Raw genomic sequence first — 17,500 nt, forward strand, 5'->3', positions numbered from 1 at the left:
TGTATGTATGTGTGTGTCTATATGTGCGTGTCTATGTGTCTGTATGTGTGTGTCTATGTGTCTGTATGTGTGTGTCTATGTGTATGTATGTGTGTGTCTATATGTGCGTGTCTATGTGTCTGAATGTGCGTGTGTGTGTCTATGTGTCTGTGCGTGCGTGCGTGTATGTGTGTCTATGTGTCTGAATGTGCGTGCGTGTGTGTGTGTCTATGTGTCTGAATGCGTGTGTGTGTGTGTGTGTGTGCGAGTGTATGTCTCTGTATGTGTGTGCCTATGTGTCTGTATGTGTGTGTGTGCATGTGTGCGTGCGCGTGTGTCTATGTGTCTGCATGTGCGTGTGCGTGTGTATGCCGGTCTGTGTATGTGTCTACGTGTGTGTGTGTGTGTGTGTGTGCATGTGTGTGTGTGTGTGTGTGTGTGTGCGCATGTGTGTGTGTGTGTGTACCTGAGAGCTGATGTCTTCTCGGCGCAGCAGGCGGATTGCGAGCCGCAGCAGTCCCACCACAGCCCTCTCCACCAGGAAGCAGCTCTCGTTGGGATGGACACAGAGGTGGTAGAGATGGTCTCTCACCGTCTGCCACACACACAACACACGGTCTCTACACACACACACACACACACACACACACACACACACACACACACACACACACACACACACACACACACACACACGTTCAATGACTCAGACAACACCTGTGACTGAGCTCTGCAGGTATGAGTGGCCGTCCTCTTCCTACCGGTTCTCCAGGATGATGCGCAGCAGCATCTCCAAGCAGAAGGCAGCATCCTCTTCATCGTAGGTCTCTTCGTCGGGGGTGACGGATATCAGAGCCTGGACGGAAGAGTCTGGTTTGCTTTGGTGTCTTCATGACTTACTACACTAGCCTGAACTAAGAGAAACACACAGGAGCTCCATGCGTATGAAAGACATGTTGGCAGGAACGGTTACAAACCTTCATCAGCTCCTGTAGAGACTCCAGCTGGAGGAATTTACTCTCCGTGATCAGCTTCTCCGGGTCACATTGCTGGAAGAGACAGAAATATCAGTGATGTTGACGGCATCGTAGACAGAGAGAACCATCTGAAGGGGAGACGTCGTGGGACAAGTAATGCAGTCCTTCAAATAAACCACTAAGTCGTCACAGTCGATGCATTTCTGTGCATGTAGAAAAATACACAGAGACGTTTGAAGTTACGGTTCCAGGAATATTCCTGGATAGTTTCAGTCGTTCTGTCTCTCAGTTAAAGGTATTTCTGGTTTAAGAACTATTATTAGACAGACGGAGACGAATACAGTACAAGAAATATAGAAGCCTGGACAGATTTCATGCTAAATGCTACGCTATTTCTTTCCGGGAACCATTTTAACCACCAAAAATGAAGACTTCCACTAATCTATATAGTGTGTAATGGATATTTAAGACAACACGGAGGCTCCTTGGTCAGATCCAGGACCGTAAGCAAAGGCAGAGCACATCCACCACTTCCCTCCTGACTTTCACAATAAAAACACCAACAATGTGCACAACTCTCCATTAGACACAGAAGACTGGGTGCTGGATAGTCGTACCTTGATGCAGAGGACGGCCGCCTGCTTGGCCTCCTGGTTTTCCGTGGACGGTCCTCTGAGTCCGGACTGCTCGGCTCCGCTCAGCGTCAGCCAGTTCACGAAGCTCAACACGGCCGACTCCCCGCTGACGAGGAGACACTCAGGTTTTACTCCTTTACTCTGGGCACGACTGCTTTTATTATCATGGAACGCTTGTTCGTGGAATTAAAGAATAATAAGGATATTATACTGCCATGAACCAGTGGCTTCTAATCAGGGTTCAGACACATTCTGACCAATGGGATTCATGACTTTTCCACGACTTTAAACCAAATGTCCATGACAAACATTTAGTGAAATCTGGGTGTAAACAGTAAAAAGTGAGTAAATGTAGTATTTAAACTAACAATGAGAATACAAAGCATACAGTAAACCTTAAATGACACAAATGAATGAGACAATAGTTTGATTAAAAGAATAAACATTTATATAGATGCCTGTATGTATGCCTGCTTATATTTTGAGTCTTTCTTTTAAAAGCATATTTATTATTTCAAACTCAGCGTAAATGAACGACATGAACCCATGAATATAACACATTTACATGACTTTAACTAAACTTTGGGGATTTTATTTTTTCAAGGACTTTTGCAGGCCTGGAAAAAACCATTTTAAAATGACATGACTTTTCCAGGTTTTCCATGAGCATAAGAACCCTGTGATCTGTATCTGGATATCATGCTGTCATTCCCAGTTGGCTTCTAATGTAAACATATGAACACATGAGATGCGTACCGGTTAGAAGGCGTTTCCTCTCTCTGAAGAGAAATCTTCCCGCTGGGCTCCACGAAGTCTTCCACCTGAGGCAACAAGCACAGAGTTTGATCAGCAGCCACTAGGGGGCAGCACAGCATGGAGGATGCAGCGCAGTCTGAAAGCCTCAGTGTGTCATCAAGGGTGTGTGTGGAGTGTGTAGTGCTCACCTCCACCATGGCTTTGGGCAGCAGCTCGGCTCTGAACAGCTGCAGCATGGCGTCCATGATGTTCTTCCAGCCGTCCCTCAGGATGTTGCCGTGCCGATGGGCGAGGTCAAACACCGTCTTGGCCGCCGTCTGAGCTTTACTGTTGCTGCCGAACACGGTGGGGAGGTTTTCCACGGACTGCAGAGGACACACCGGCACTCAGTCAACACACAGCCTGACACACGCGTGTGCTTTACATGCAGAAGTAATACACGCTCAGTCTCCAAACAACACACCGCTACTTCGTTCATTTACTGCAGGTCTGTACTGCCAGTGTGTGTGTGTGTGTGTGTGTAAACTGGCAGTTCAACAGGAGCACTTGAAAGATGTTTTTTTGCAGCATTTGATCAAGTAAATAAAAAAGGCACTGATTCTTAATTACAAGCAACATTTTATAACATTTCATTAATTAATTCATATTTAAAAAATAAAGTCAATGTTTTATATTTTACTATAAAAAGGAAATATGAGCATATTTATATATATATATATATATATATATATATATATATATATATATATATATATATATATATATATATATATACACACACACACACATGTATACATATATACATACCATATGTGCGTCTGTGTGTGTGTGTGTATATTTGCAACCGTTGTGAATAAAATGAAATATATACCTTACTTTGTCAAAGTCTTGTCTGTGTTTTTGAGCCACATTTAGTACAGCATTGATAGATAATATATCATTATTTAATAACGTAACACATCAGGATGTCACCATAATGAACTGAAATGATAATCAAAGCAATTCATTATTGTTCTCTCTGGAGTTCAGGATCCCGTCTTAAAACATTTCATGTGGAAATATATATGATATGACATATATATATGATATTAATACAACGACATGAGGTCTCACCTCACTGCTCAGCGTGGTGAACTTGCAGAGGGAGATGATCAAATTGTCAAAAACATCACTGAAGCCGTAGTGAGCTGCTATCATGGCGCACTTCCTGCAAAGACACACACACACACACACACACACACACACACACACGACGCATAAACTCACAACACCTCAACACAGAACAACATGTCGCTTTATAGGTCAGTCATGAGGGTCTGATGACACTGCTTCCAGTAGAGACAAAGCATGTCTCACTTTTACACGAGAAGACCAGAGACGGGTAGAGCAGTGAACTCGCTGTGGTTAGAAGATATGGACATAGTTTGTATGGCTGCACATGAAGCAGTACCTGGGAAACAGACTGCATTCAGAGTCTACCGACCAGGACGACGTGCTTCATGGCTGTGCGTACCTGAAGCCGGTGATGGCCTTCTGGATGATGGTGTCGTCCAGGCTCTTGTCGAAGACGTAGGAGAGGGCGGCGATGGTGGGACCCCAGGTCATGGTGAACAGGTCGTGGTCGTAGCTGCCGGGCGGCAGGTGGAGGAAAACCCCTTCGGGCGTGGCGCCGCGGTGCAGCAGCACGCTCCACACGTAGTTATCCTTCACCAAGCCGGACTGCTCATCCGGCATCACGATCTCCTCGTTCCTGCAGAGGACAAACATCCACTAAATCAATCATTTCAGTCGTTTATTCAACTGAATTGACATTTACAAGTTCTCCAATAAGAAGGTTTGATCCGGTTATAGAATGACTCTTTGGGTTTTGCACTCGGGGTTCATTCACATCTTGACCAATGGGTTCCATGACTTCTCCATGACTTTAACCCAAATGTCCATGACCAAACATTTAGTGAAATCTGGGTGTAAACAGTAAAAAGTGAGTAAATGTAGTATTTAAACCAACAATGAGAATACAAAGCATACAGTAAACCTTAAATGACACAAATGAATGAGACAATAGTTTGATTAAAAGAATAAACATTTATATAGATGCCTGTATGTATGCCTGCTTATATTTTGAGTCTTTCTTTTAAAAGCATATTCATTATTTCAAACTCAGCGTAAATGAACGACATGAACACATGAATATAACACATTTACATGACTTTTACTAAACTTTGGGGGATTTTATTTTTTTTCAAGGACTTTTCCAGGCCTGGAAATAACCATTTTAAAATTCCATGACTTCTCCAGATAAGAACCCTGTTGTACATACAGTTGTGTGATGGCAGCTTACTTGATAGCATTGTAGAGGTCCTCCAGCATGTCCTGGTCAAAGTCTATATTTCCATTCACGCCCTTCAGATTTTTCTTGAATTGCTGTTTAAAGAAAGAAAGAAAGAAAAAGGTGCATTTAAGCTGTGGAATAATCTTTATTCAAACGCCTCCCATTGATCCTGGGAGACAAACCGTCATTTCTCCACCATCAACATGTCAGTCAATGCATCTCAACACGGAGCTTAGCTCAGACACCCAAGCCTCCGGCATCCATAGAGCTTCGTTAACCGAGCATCCAGCGGCCAACAATTAAAGGGCTTTGTGTGGAAACACACTCGTTACTGAATACGCTTCAGCTGCAGCGTTAGGAAAACAGGGATTAGAGCCGAGAGCCTCCTGTAAATAAACAGAAGCGCCCCGTGATGACGGACGACCTCGAGGCTCGTTGTCCTCCCGGCAGGTAAGAGGAGAGGAAACGGGAGCTTCTCTGCCGGGGCGCAGAGAGAGAGCGCTCCAGAATCTTGCTGCAGCTCCCCGGACGGACGAGTGAAGTCGTGTTTGTGACTCTGATGTTCCCACTTTCCATGCGGTGTTGAGGAATGTTATAAACACATTTAAATGTTGATTAAATGACTCAGAACATGTCATTAAAAAAGTCTTAACTGAGCCAACAGAGTGATACGAGGTCTTCTTCTAGTTTCTGGAAACATTGGAACAAGTGTCTGCATGTTTTTAACCATGAGTGACTTTTAACTGCAGTGATTACACCTGCGTCCTCTATTGTGTTTATATATTGTTGTTGTGTTTGCTGCTATATGGACCCATGAGTCTGAAACAAGAGGAATATATAGAGCAGCTGCTGCAGCCCCCAGCAGCGCTCTGTGTTTTCTGGACCACAGGAAGTTCATGGACTGACCTCACCTGCACCTCACTGAACACATGTCCTCATCGTCAGATCCTCGGGAATAGGATCTGATTTACGCACTGATGCTGGGCATAGTTTTCCCATTTCAAAAATAACCGCAGTGCCGACACATGCTCTGGTGAATGCTACACATCGCAAGCTGCTAAGTAACTGCAGCGCTCGGCGCCACTTTTATTGGCTCTCTCCGAACTATTGTGTGGAAGCCTCTCCCCGTCGTCTGAGCCCGGAGGTCAACGAGCCTTCTTCATCAAACCACGAGTGACCTTTCAGGAATGTGTAGGGATCATTTAAACACCGCACAGCAGCAGCTGTATGATGAGGTCTGACTCAGGAAAGAGCATTTCCACACAGTGTGGCTGCGTAAAGGAGAGCAGAGCAAGTGCTTTGCTGTTGTTGCTCAGTGAGAGTGGCCCACCCACAAACTGAGGCTCTGTTTAGTCTTCAGCCGCTGTCAATCAAAGAGAGAAAACAGAGACGCAGACCAGGAGAGACAGAGGACGCCTCCCCCTCCCCCGCCTGGTTGGGATGAGTCCTCCTCTCAGACCGAACACCACTGCCTACAGCTGTTGGCTCTGAGCAGAGGAATGTCCACCAGCAGACACAGAGGCGTGACACGTCTATGAATACAACACCGCTTTGATGCCTTTTCCCAATTTCATCTGCAAACTAACATTTGTTGAAAGACAAAAGGTGCAGTTTGTTTGCCTTCTAAAGCTCAGAGTGCCAGAAGATAACGGAATCACGGCTGAGGAAAGCGGTCGTGCACCTCGGAACCTTTGTAACACAAAGAAAACACAGAAACATCAGGGTTCAGACTCATCCTGACCAATGGGTTCCATGACTTTAAACCAAATGTCCATGACAAGCATTTAGTGAAGTCTGGGTGTAAACAGTAAAAAGTGAGTAAATGTAGTATTTAAACTAACAATGAGAACACAAAGCATACAGTAAACCTTAAATGACACAAATGAAGGAGACAATAGTTTGATTAAAAGAATAAACATTTATATAGATGCCTGTATGTATGCCTGCTTATATTTTGAGTCTTTCTTTTAAAAGCATATTCATTATTTCAAAACTCAGCGTAAATGAACGTCACGAACACATGAATATAACACATTTACATGACTTTTACTAAACTTTGGGGTTTTTATTTTTTTCAAGGACTTTTCCAGGCCTGGAAATAACCATTTTTTAAATCGTCATGACTCTTCCAGGTTTTCCATGAGCGCAAGAACCCTGAAACATGTTCTCACTTCTCCCTGAGGGTCTGGAGACGGGATGCTTTTTTAAGCCTTAGGAAGAAGCACCTCTGGAAGTTGGGCCGTAACAAAAAACAAATGGAGGGGAATGTAATTTCATTTGGTTTGGTTTGTACTCGTCAGCAGTGTCGTAGCAGCTCACTGTGTGTGTGTGTGTGTGTGTGTGAGAGATCGCTCACCTCGATGGTCATGGGGATGTTCTGCTTGCGGACGTTGTGGTTGTGCTGGTCAGTGTTCAGCATTATGACGGCGTAGGCCAGGGCGAAGCCGGCATCGTTGGTCACGAAGGGAGAGCCGTTCACTTTCTACAAACACACGAGGAAACACGGGGTGAACACGCTTCCCCTCTACTGCTCCAGGACTTTGTTTCCACACGTGCTGCTGACATCAGTGTCATTCAGAGTCACTGCCTGAGAGTATCACCACCTGTGTGTGTGTACGTGGTCGGCCTAAGAAAAGGACATTACCAGAAATAGTTTCCGAGTCACATGACTCCTCCTGCTATTTTAAGAAGTGTAATGTTCCCTCTGTGGAGATGGCTCATCACTGTGTAAATGTGTGTGTCTGTGTTAACGCTTATGTCATCCTCCCACTTTAACCCGCGGGGTCAACCACGTGTCACCTCTGCAGTCCATGTGTACACCTGAACGTGTGATAACAAGTCAGGCTTCCTCTAAAGATGGACACAGACATGGATGGTTGTTGGTTCACATCCAGGCAACAGAACAAAGACTTCTTTACCTCACTGGATGTGTTGAGCGCTCCATCTTAGCCGCTGTTAGCTTAAGCCACGGCTGTGAAAAGACCATTAATGCTAGATGCACATTTATTTTAGGTAATGTGGATTTATTTTGACTTTATTGTTTATCCTGTCTCAGTCTTAACGTGATCGAATATGGTTTATTATCATAATGCTGAGGTCTTTCTGTGTCTGGAGCCCTGGACTAACCTATGGAAGCCCGTTTCAGCCAAAAATAGAAGAAAAAAAGTCATAATTATGAGATAGAAAGTCGAAATTATGAGATAAAAAGCAATGTCATAATTCTTTTTATTTCATAATTTCGATTTTATTATCTCATAATGACTTTTTTGTTGTTTTTTTTTTGTCAGAAACGGGCTTTCATACTAAACAGATGTTCCTGTGCAGCATAATAAAGTTGATCTGAGTGTGTGTGTGTGTGTGTGTGTTTGATTAGCCAAATCCTAAATCAGTGCCCGTTGGCTGAGGTTGTTCCTCTCGTCTGCTGTCAGTCAAGATTAGTTTGACTCGGCTCTTGCAAGTGTTTTACAACCTTTTAGTCCATAAAGCTCAAGTGTTGTATACCATCAGGGTTAAAGTGATCCATTATCGTCCCCGCAGGCATGAGCCTGGGGGCGGTTATGTGTGGGACTCACTTTTATTGTTATTTTTGGATGGTGTGCTTGGTCAACAGCTAACAGCTAACAGCTAACGGAACTAGCACTGCTGGACCTTGGTGAGTTTCACTTTGTGTTTCGGCACGATTGTATTACACGTCGACTTTGAGCCCGTTGTTTACAGTGGATCCATCACAGGAAGTGTGACAGGTGGCAGTATGATTCAGACTGATAACGAGGACATCATGTGTGAGCCCTCACTGGCTTTATCTACACAATAAATTACACAATCTTTATGTGCAGGGGATGAAGATGAGCAGACAGTGCTGATGAAATAGCTTGAGTTGTGTCTTTAATATTGCATGGAGCGTATGGCACAGTTATAGCTCACTAATACAAACGCAACGAACACTGCTGGTGTTTATGAAAAAGAGGATTTATAAAACAGAGTTCACCTTGAAAGTTGTGCGACGAACCTTGCTCTCTAGTAATAATCTGAATGTGCGGCGAGATTGTAACAGAAGAGTTGCCTTACATGCCAGTTGTCGGTGAAGGTCTCCAGGAGTCTCTGGATGACGGGCGCCTCTCCGGGGAGCCTGAAGGCCTCCAGGTAGAGCCGCAGGGCCTCGTCGATACGAAGCCCCTGGAAGGCGAACGTGCTGCCGAAACACATCCCCAACGTCAAAACCCAACATCTTTATTAACACACTGATGCGTCATAGAAAGCGAAACCTCTACACCGTAAAACCAGATCGTTAAATCACACTGAAATGTAAACACACGGGCAATAACGGGGAATTTCACCGTACTTGACGAAGCTGTCCAGGAGCTCCATGTTCTTGCGGTCGCTGATGAACTCGCCGATCTGCTTCTTGTCCAGTCGGGGGTTTTCTCTGAGCCACTGGGCCACCTGGTTGTTGTCCAGCGGGCTGCTGAGCAGACCGTTCTCCTGCAGGAACTGGATTCCCTTCTTGGACTTCTGGTTGAACTGCTCTGTGCCGGTGATCAGCAGCTGGAACGGTGAGGGGACAGTTTAATACTGGCTGCTGGAGTGTAACCCCACAACTAATCTAGATCAATCAACACCGCTCACCTTCTTCTTAGTTCTAATATCCACCAACTCTTGGGAATCGGGTAAACATGACGAGAAACGCTGAGGCTTTTTCAGGGCTCTTTTCTCAGCTGGATGGACAAATAAAGACTTTAAAATCAGCTTCCCACAAACTGGAAACATGTTTGGGATATTGGGAAAAATGGGTTAGATACATAACACCCAATGAATGTACAATAGAGAACAGATCACTCCTTAGTTATACTTTGTTTTTCTTTTTGTTGTTTATTCTGTTTTTCACCCCTTGTTCTATACGTGTATAACTAAAATGAGCATCATCAAAAAAGTGAATTGTCTGAAAAGCATCTGTAAATGTCTGATTGATGCCTACCACTAATACAAAAATAAAAAGACTTTTAAATCAGCTTCCATCTCAATGTTTAGGGAGACATTAAAGTAAAACCGTCCATAAGATCGAAAGTTACGAAGGTAACTACGGTTCTATGAATCCTGGATGGCAGTAAGGATGAAATAGATCTCACCAGACTCATTCTCCCCTTGGTCCTGTCGGCCCAGCCTCATCTTCTCCGCCATCAGGTGGCCACTGGTTGGAGGACACACTGGTGCATTCTCAGTTGGTGGAAGACTCAGATCGTTGGTGCTGCCCAGTCTATTAACATCTGGAGACAAACACAAAATACGCTGTAAAACACTGTCAAGGTCAACACTACGTGACATTTTCTTAGTTTGGTCTCAGCGATTGAGGCCTAGTCCTGAGTATTGGTAGTACATGTTACATACCAGCTGTGGCGTCTGTTCCGTTGGAGGTGGAAGCGTCTCCCTCGGCCAGCAGCGTGTCGGACTGGTCTTGTTTAGCGCTGCTGTTGAGCACCTTGGCCTGGCAGTGGGCTTCAGTGCTGTCGATCACCGTGAGCAGAGCCTCCAGTGAGAGCAGGTGGGTGGTGTAGAGCTGCCCCGACACCGGGAACGCATTCTGGTAGAAAGACGTGATGCAATAACCACATTGAAGTACATTCTAATGACACATTACCACATCCCATGTCTTTTGCAAGTCAAACTAGTCAAAGAGAAAGAGAAAAAACAGGTACAAAGTTATTTTTCTACAGGTCTGATGGCGCTGACTGAAAAATAAACCACAATCCACGGTTACCAGATGATGACTTAAATATGTTATTTAAACATGAACTTGTTTGTCCTATTAAAGAGACTTTCTACCAGATGAAAGCATCAGAGACGTTCAGACAGTCTCTCACACATCAGCACACAGTCAAGCTTTCCAAACTTTGAAATGACATTTATAATGTATAACAAAAGTTCAGCCAGCAGGAAAGAAAGAATATTCAAGACCTTTTTTAATCCATCAGATCAGTGGTGAAGAACACTCACTTTTAAAATGGCGGAATAGCATATTTTGCTTTATTTCTCGTACTAAAATTGTACTTAAAGACTTGTGAATAAAGAAGCATTACAAATAGAAAGGAAGCACTTGGCCTCTCCAAGGAGGACGTCCACATTCTTCTGTCCAACTAAGAATACATGAAGCTAAGATGCTAAAGTGATGCCGTCTGGACGCTACCTTGGACAGCAGCTTGGTGAGGTCCTCAAACAGATTGGAGAAGTAGAAGTCACAGTCATAGTTGATGTACAGCTCAGTGACGAAGCTGGGAATCCTCCACAGCTGGACCAGCGCCTCCAGAGCCAGCTCCTTCATCTCGTATGGCATCTTCATGTTCTCCGACGTGATGATGTCCATCAGCTTCTTCAGGTACATCTGGCAGAGCGGCACACATGGCGATGAGGATCAGTAGCTCCTCGTGATCACTTTGACCATTTATACGGATTGATATATACATTTACCTCAAGCTGAAACTTCAGATGCACTCTCATGCTCTCAAAAAGCAAGAAGCAAACCCGTATGGAGGAAGTGTAGAGGTTCATACGGTCCACGCTCAGCAGCTGCAACACAGACACGACCATCAGAAAACCCTCCAATGCAAAGTTCCTTAGTCGTGAATGCTAAACGTTTCTGATTTAGAGAAAACTGCTCAAAACACTTTGAGGACAAAAAAAAGGTCTTTCTCACTAATGCAGAGAAAAGATCTAACCATTACCACTCAGAAAACAAACACACAGGTGCATTCAAGCACTAGGAGCGTGGCTTTCTACGCTGTGCTTCACCTGGAAGAGATGTCTGCAGAGCTCATCTTTCACCAGTCCCAGTAAGGACTGGTAGTTGGTGATGTGTGCCGACTCGAGAGCGACGGTCAGCAGCTGCAGGCCCATGTGCATCATGGCGTCAGTGTTGTGGCGGTCCTGTGGGTTGGTCAGTGAGATCAGGAAGCGGAAAAGCTCCCTTAGACACGGCAGGCCATAAGGAATGATGGACGCTCCTACAGGAGAGACAAGAGGAGGACAGAGGTTAGGAAAGGACTTGGGCTACAGCCACACTGCTGCAAATCCATTTGAAAACGCACTTCTTTTGCTACGCTACACGTAGATCATTTGTTTTAAAACGTGTGGATCTCATCTTCATGTCTCAGGACAATGTTCTGCGTGTAAAGAAAACCTCATTATTCTACAGAAGGGAGCTCTCAAAGTCAACCTGTAGCACCGATTCTTGTAAACTGCATCCAGAGCGCCATCTTCTCATGCGAGGAAACAGTGGAGTGCAGCAATACAGAACAAACAGTAGAGAAAACAGAGTTTGAAGTCGCTCAGCATCCTCACCGTCTCTTTGCGTGGACTGTGTGAAACGCACACCTCTGGGATTGACATAGTCCATGTCGTGGATAGAGCTGCCGTCTGACTGCTCTGTAACGGAGTCTTTGTCCCCCAGAACCTCGGGGATGGACTCCACCGAGGCCGACTGAGCGTCAGACTACACCGGATGGAAACAGAACACACATCAGTGGTCGTCTTGAAAGTTAAAGTCATTAGAGCTTCTTGAATACACACAGAGTCCCAACAATGGACACCATTCCATAAAAGTCAACATGGAGACACGGAAAAAGCTGAAAATACATTCATTAAATAAGTCCAATGTTTCGTGGTGCGAGAACTGCTCCCTACATGTGCATCCGGAGAGCCGGGCTCAGACCCAGGAAGTGTGGAGGAGTTGCACTGGTCCAGGTCCGAGAGGTCTTCCCTGGACGTGGCTTTGGAGCAGGTGTCCAGGCCGCTGTCTGCGGACGACGCCGCGCTGTCTGACGCCGGGAGGCTGGAGGTGGACGAGCTCTGCTCCATGAACGGGACGCCACCTGGCGGGACAGAGACGCAGACATACGGTGGGGTGACGTGACGGGTTTGCACCGTTCTTCCCTTCACCCATCATGCAAAGATTGACACCACAGATTCCTATGCACTGGCAGAAAATGATGGAGGCCAACATGAGGCAATTCTCGATGAAAAAGAGGCATGTCATCTTTGTCTACGTTTGACCCCACCAGGACTTTTAAGAGAAGAGAACAGACAGGGTTCATACACAGAACTCTGAACAATGGACTTCCATGACTTTTAACCACATTTCCATGACTTTTAACCAAATGTCCATGACAAACATTTAGTGAAATCTGGGTGTAAACAGTAAAAAGTGAGTAAATGTAATATTGAAACTAACAATGAGAATACAAAGCATACAGTAAACCTTAAATGACACAAATGAATGAGACAATAGTTTGATTAAAAGAATAAACATTTATATAGATGCCTGTATGTATGCCTGCTTATATTTTGAGTCTTTCTTTTAAAAGCATATTCATTATTTCAAAACTCAGCGCAAATGAACGACATGAACACATGAATATAACACATTTACATAACTTTTGAGATTTTTTTTTTTTCAAGGACTTTTCCAGGGCCTGGAAATAACCATTTTAAAAATCCATGACTTTTCCAGGTTGACCGTAAGAACCGTGACAGGCGGCTGCAGCGTTTGAAGCGTCCTCACAGTGGAGCGTCCCTCACCTGAAAGGTTGTTGTTGCTGAGGGTGCTGGACTGGGTGGGGTCCATCTGACCGGAGGGGCTTCGGCCCACGTGGCGAGGCGGCCTCGGTGAGCGTTTCTGCTTCTTCCACTTGGACGACTCGCTCATCCCACCGGCACGCATCTTCAACTACAGGAAACAGAGAGGACCCCTGAGTAGAGCTTCTCCAGACTCGCTGTACGCCTGGACCACCGTCACAGATGAAGGCCATGACCAGAGAGGATGCTTTGCTTCTCCTTCTTTCTCAGGAGATAAGCGAGTAGCTGTGAGCGTTGCCAGTGACAGACTGCCAGCTTAAAGGGTGCAGTCACGCTAAATGCCAACAACCATGTTTAAGGCACTTGTTTAGCTTTTTCTCTACACAAAGGGGTTTTCTCCTAAACTGTACGTCAAAGTGTGTTTCCAGTAAATCTGCATGTGTGAAGCACTCTGTGGCTACAGGGGAATCAAAAAGATATCTGATTGTGTTGCATCACATCTTTAGACATTTTTAAACTGTCCTTCCAGAGTTTGATCATGTTATAGGAGTCCAATGCTAAATAGATGGAGTACTGTTTAAAATAAACAAATAAACAGCATTACTGAAGCTGCATACTGAGTCGTGCCGTGCTGCTTCAAACACAACCTTTTATTTGTTACATTCTGATTAGTTGGAATGCTTCAGCAGTCCAACTATTGTAATCCTCTTCTTTGTTCAACTTAATCAACTTCTTATTCTATTTCTTCCGTACGTATTTTGAATCTCTTCTCCTCCTTCATATATTCAGCTACAGAAACCGCTCAGCTATTAAAATGTTCAGCTCCTTAAGGACACGATGGCAATGACCTTTTCATATTTCTGGCCTTTACAATTTTTTAATTATTAAGCTTTTTATGAAAATTAAAATGAATGGGATCCAATGGAGGAAATCTTCAAATTCTCTTCAACTTCAAAAGCTTACAGGTTCTGCATACCTTCAGCTACAGACACCTTTTAAACATTCAAATGTTGACAAAACCTTCAGCTATTATTCTATAATTTCATATTATTTTTTATATTCAGCTATATTCCGCTATTTTCAGCTATATTCAGCTACCTTTTCAAATATTTAAGCTTCAGATTTTAGCATTCCAATGCATTTTCAGCAGGAAATGCAATTTCTAGTTTCTTTTTGATAGTTCATCAAATAAATGAAGCAAACACACTCCTGTCCTAATCATCCTGTATAGATAATAGGACCTGAAAGAAACAAAGAGAGAAAGCCCTCTGGTTATTAGTGTAACCCTGGTTCTCTGAGGAATGAGGATGTGGTTTAAAAGAGAGCGTCCTATTCGATCATGGCCTAAAACCAGCCCAGCTTCAGCTGTGGATTAAGCAGCAGGTAAATACAACAAATACAAATAAAACAGCACAGTATGATCATGCACACAATTACAGAAAGCTAAGAAGAGCCGCTGCTACTCCTCTCTTTGCTGTGATGTGCTGTTTTTTTTTACAGGTTCTGAGTGTTTGTGCTCATTTATTAAACTTCACAGAAAAAATTCACAGTTTATTTTATATCTGCTTCACTAAAAGCTAAGGAGACATGCTCAATCCTGCAACAGCTGAGAAATACATGGGCAGCATGATGCACAGCAGCTGAGAGGGCATGAGGGTGTGAACCAAAAACTACATGTAAATAACACTACTAAAGTAAGGTGAGCATTCACAAGCACAGACGTATGTTAACTGGATACAGACTCGTCTACATCAGTTGTTCCTCAGTAACAGGAGAACCTACAGCACATTGTTCCTTCTAGCCAGGTAAGAGCAGTGGGAGGTTAGTGCGGTCTTTAAAAAGGAAAGGGGGAGTTACAGGGAGAGGTTGTCCAGCCGGGGTACTGAAGCTCATCTTCCTTACCTGCACTCGCTTGTTTCTCCACAAGATATTGTAAGCCTCAAGAGAAGGGAGCGAGCAGGTGCCCTGGTTAGTGATGTAACATGGAGCAGTGGAAAAACACACAACACACAGGACACTGTGGGCTCTATACCCACTAGAGAGGCAGACACGGTGGGCTCTATACCCACTAGAGAGGCAGCCACAGACACTGTGGGCTCTATACCCACTAGAGAGTCAGCCACAATGGGCTCTATACCCACTAGAGAGGCAGCCACATACACTGTGGGCTCTACAACCACTAGAGGCAGCCACTATGGGCTCTATAACCACTAGAGGAAGCCACATACACTGTGGGCTCTATACCCATGAGAGAGGCAGCCACAGACACTATGAGCTATATACCCACTAGAGAGGCAGCCACTGTGGGCTCTATACCCACTAGAGAGGCAGCCACTATGGGCTCTATACCCACTAGAGAGGCAGCCACTGTGGGCTCTATACCCACTAGTGAGGCAGCCACTGTGGGCTCTATACCCACTAGAGAGGCAGCCACTGTGGGCTCTATACCCACTAGAGAGGCAGCCACTGTGGGCTCTATACCCACTAGAGAGGCAGCCACTATGGGCTCTATACCCACTAGAGAGGCAGCCACTATGGGCTCTATACCCACTAGAGAGGCAGCCACAAACACTGTGGGCTCTATACCCACTAGAGAGGCAGCCACTGTGGGCTCTATACCCACTAGAGAGGCAGCCACTATGGGCTCTATACCCACTAGAGAGGCAGCCACTGTGGGCTCTATACCCACTAGAGAGGCAGCCACAGACACTGTGGGCTCTATACCCACTAGAGAGGCAGCCACTATGGGCTCTATACCCACTAGAGAGGCAGCCACTATGGGCTCTATACCTACTAGAGAGGCAGCCACTATGGGCTCTATACCCACTAGAGAGGCAGCCACTATGGGCTCTATACCCACTAGAGAGGCAGCCACTGTGGGCTCTATACCTACTAGAGAGGCAGCCACTGTGGGCTCTATACCCACTAGAGAGGCAGCCACTATGGGCTCTATACCTACTAGAGAGGCAGCCACTATGGGCTCTATACCCACTAGAGAGGCAGCCACTATGGGCTCTATACCCACTAGAGAGGCAGCCACAGACACTGTGGGCTCTATACCCACTAGAGAGGCAGCCACTGTAAGCTCTATACCCACTAGAGAGGCAGCCACTGTGGGCTCTATACCCACTAGAGAGGCAGCCACTATGGGCTCTATACCCACTAGAGAGGCAGCCACTATGGGCTCTATACCCACTAGAGAGGCAGCCACTGTGGGCTCTATACCCACTAGAGAGGCAGCCACTATGGGCTCTATACCCACTAGAGAGGCAGCCACAGACACGGTGGGCTCTATACCCACTAGAGAGGCAGCCACTATGGGCTCTATACCCACTAGAGAGGCAGCCACTATGGGCTCTATACCCACTAGAGAGGCAGCCACTATGGGCTCTATACCCACTAGAGAGGCAGACACAGACACTATGGGCTCTATACCCACTAAAGAGGCAGCCACTATGGGCTCTATACCCACTAGAGAGGCAGACACAGACACTGTGGGCTCTATACCCACTAGAGAGGCAGCAGCTCACGAGCAGACAGAGCATGCAGAAAGAAACACCTGCTGGAGCAACTGCCTCCATATTCAGGATAGAAACTCGACATGTATGACAGCAACACGACGGCCATGCAGACAAAACGACACAACGGGGAAAGTGGAGTTAGGGTGTTTTTATACATGTAGCGCGTGTTCATTGTCAACCAACAATAGTGGACAAGTTGAAAGAAATAAAGCCCTGCTTAGGACTGTCCCATACACTGACCCATAATGATTCCTTTGAGAAGCTGAGGGAAAACGTGCTGCGCTACTCAAACCCAAAACTAAAAGTTCCCAAACCAAGTGAAGTGAAAGGACAGAACAGTGATGGGAGGGAGCTGCGTTGTTATTGAGAAGAGACAGGACGAGCGTAATTAGTCCAGAGTCATTAGTTACGCCATTTAATCAATCATGATCACTTTACCTAAGAGGTCGAAAAGTAAACCGAGCACCACAGATTACTGTGTGCAGGAATAATGTGGCTGATCTCGGTGTTTCAGTTAAGGGATGCTACAATATATAATCAATAACTGGATTACACAGAAAACAGACAGAAACCTTAAAGATGCACGATGGCAATGAGCAAAACCAAGACAGTAAAAATTGGGAAAGGAGCAGGAACATAGCGAGCAGATCAAATATACATTCAACATTTAAATCCTTTTACCTTCTTCATGTTGGCTCCCACAAAACTCTTGGCCTCCTCTTTGAACTGTGGAAG

The 17,500-nt window shown here is 45.1% G+C and overlaps 1 protein-coding gene across 1 annotated transcript in view; it reads right to left on the bottom strand.

Annotated features, from left to right (window-relative positions):
- The window catches only part of gbf1 (golgi brefeldin A resistant guanine nucleotide exchange factor 1), a gene marked incomplete at its 5' end in the record, with an annotated part of 83,156 nt that overhangs the window by 15,748 nt on the left and 49,908 nt on the right, over positions 1 to 17,500 (bottom strand). The window contains 22 exons of the mRNA XM_079230159.1: positions 446 to 599; positions 741 to 835; positions 957 to 1,028; positions 1,574 to 1,697; positions 2,348 to 2,412; positions 2,536 to 2,712; positions 3,461 to 3,554; positions 3,861 to 4,097; positions 4,689 to 4,771; positions 7,036 to 7,161; positions 8,748 to 8,871; positions 9,022 to 9,224; positions 9,306 to 9,394; positions 9,806 to 9,943; positions 10,065 to 10,257; positions 10,861 to 11,055; positions 11,142 to 11,240; positions 11,463 to 11,674; positions 12,012 to 12,162; positions 12,354 to 12,541; positions 13,248 to 13,395; positions 17,447 to 17,500. The exon at positions 17,447 to 17,500 is cut by the window's right edge and continues 1 nt beyond it. Of these exons, the coding sequence (XP_079086285.1) occupies positions 446 to 599; positions 741 to 835; positions 957 to 1,028; positions 1,574 to 1,697; positions 2,348 to 2,412; positions 2,536 to 2,712; positions 3,461 to 3,554; positions 3,861 to 4,097; positions 4,689 to 4,771; positions 7,036 to 7,161; positions 8,748 to 8,871; positions 9,022 to 9,224; positions 9,306 to 9,394; positions 9,806 to 9,943; positions 10,065 to 10,257; positions 10,861 to 11,055; positions 11,142 to 11,240; positions 11,463 to 11,674; positions 12,012 to 12,162; positions 12,354 to 12,541; positions 13,248 to 13,395; positions 17,447 to 17,500 (3,021 nt within the window). The remainder of the gene's footprint in view (positions 1 to 445; positions 600 to 740; positions 836 to 956; positions 1,029 to 1,573; positions 1,698 to 2,347; positions 2,413 to 2,535; positions 2,713 to 3,460; positions 3,555 to 3,860; positions 4,098 to 4,688; positions 4,772 to 7,035; positions 7,162 to 8,747; positions 8,872 to 9,021; positions 9,225 to 9,305; positions 9,395 to 9,805; positions 9,944 to 10,064; positions 10,258 to 10,860; positions 11,056 to 11,141; positions 11,241 to 11,462; positions 11,675 to 12,011; positions 12,163 to 12,353; positions 12,542 to 13,247; positions 13,396 to 17,446) is intronic.

Source organism: Taurulus bubalis (assembly GCF_910589615.1).
Source record: "Taurulus bubalis genome assembly, chromosome: 14".
Lineage (NCBI taxonomy): Eukaryota > Metazoa > Chordata > Actinopteri > Perciformes > Cottidae > Taurulus > Taurulus bubalis.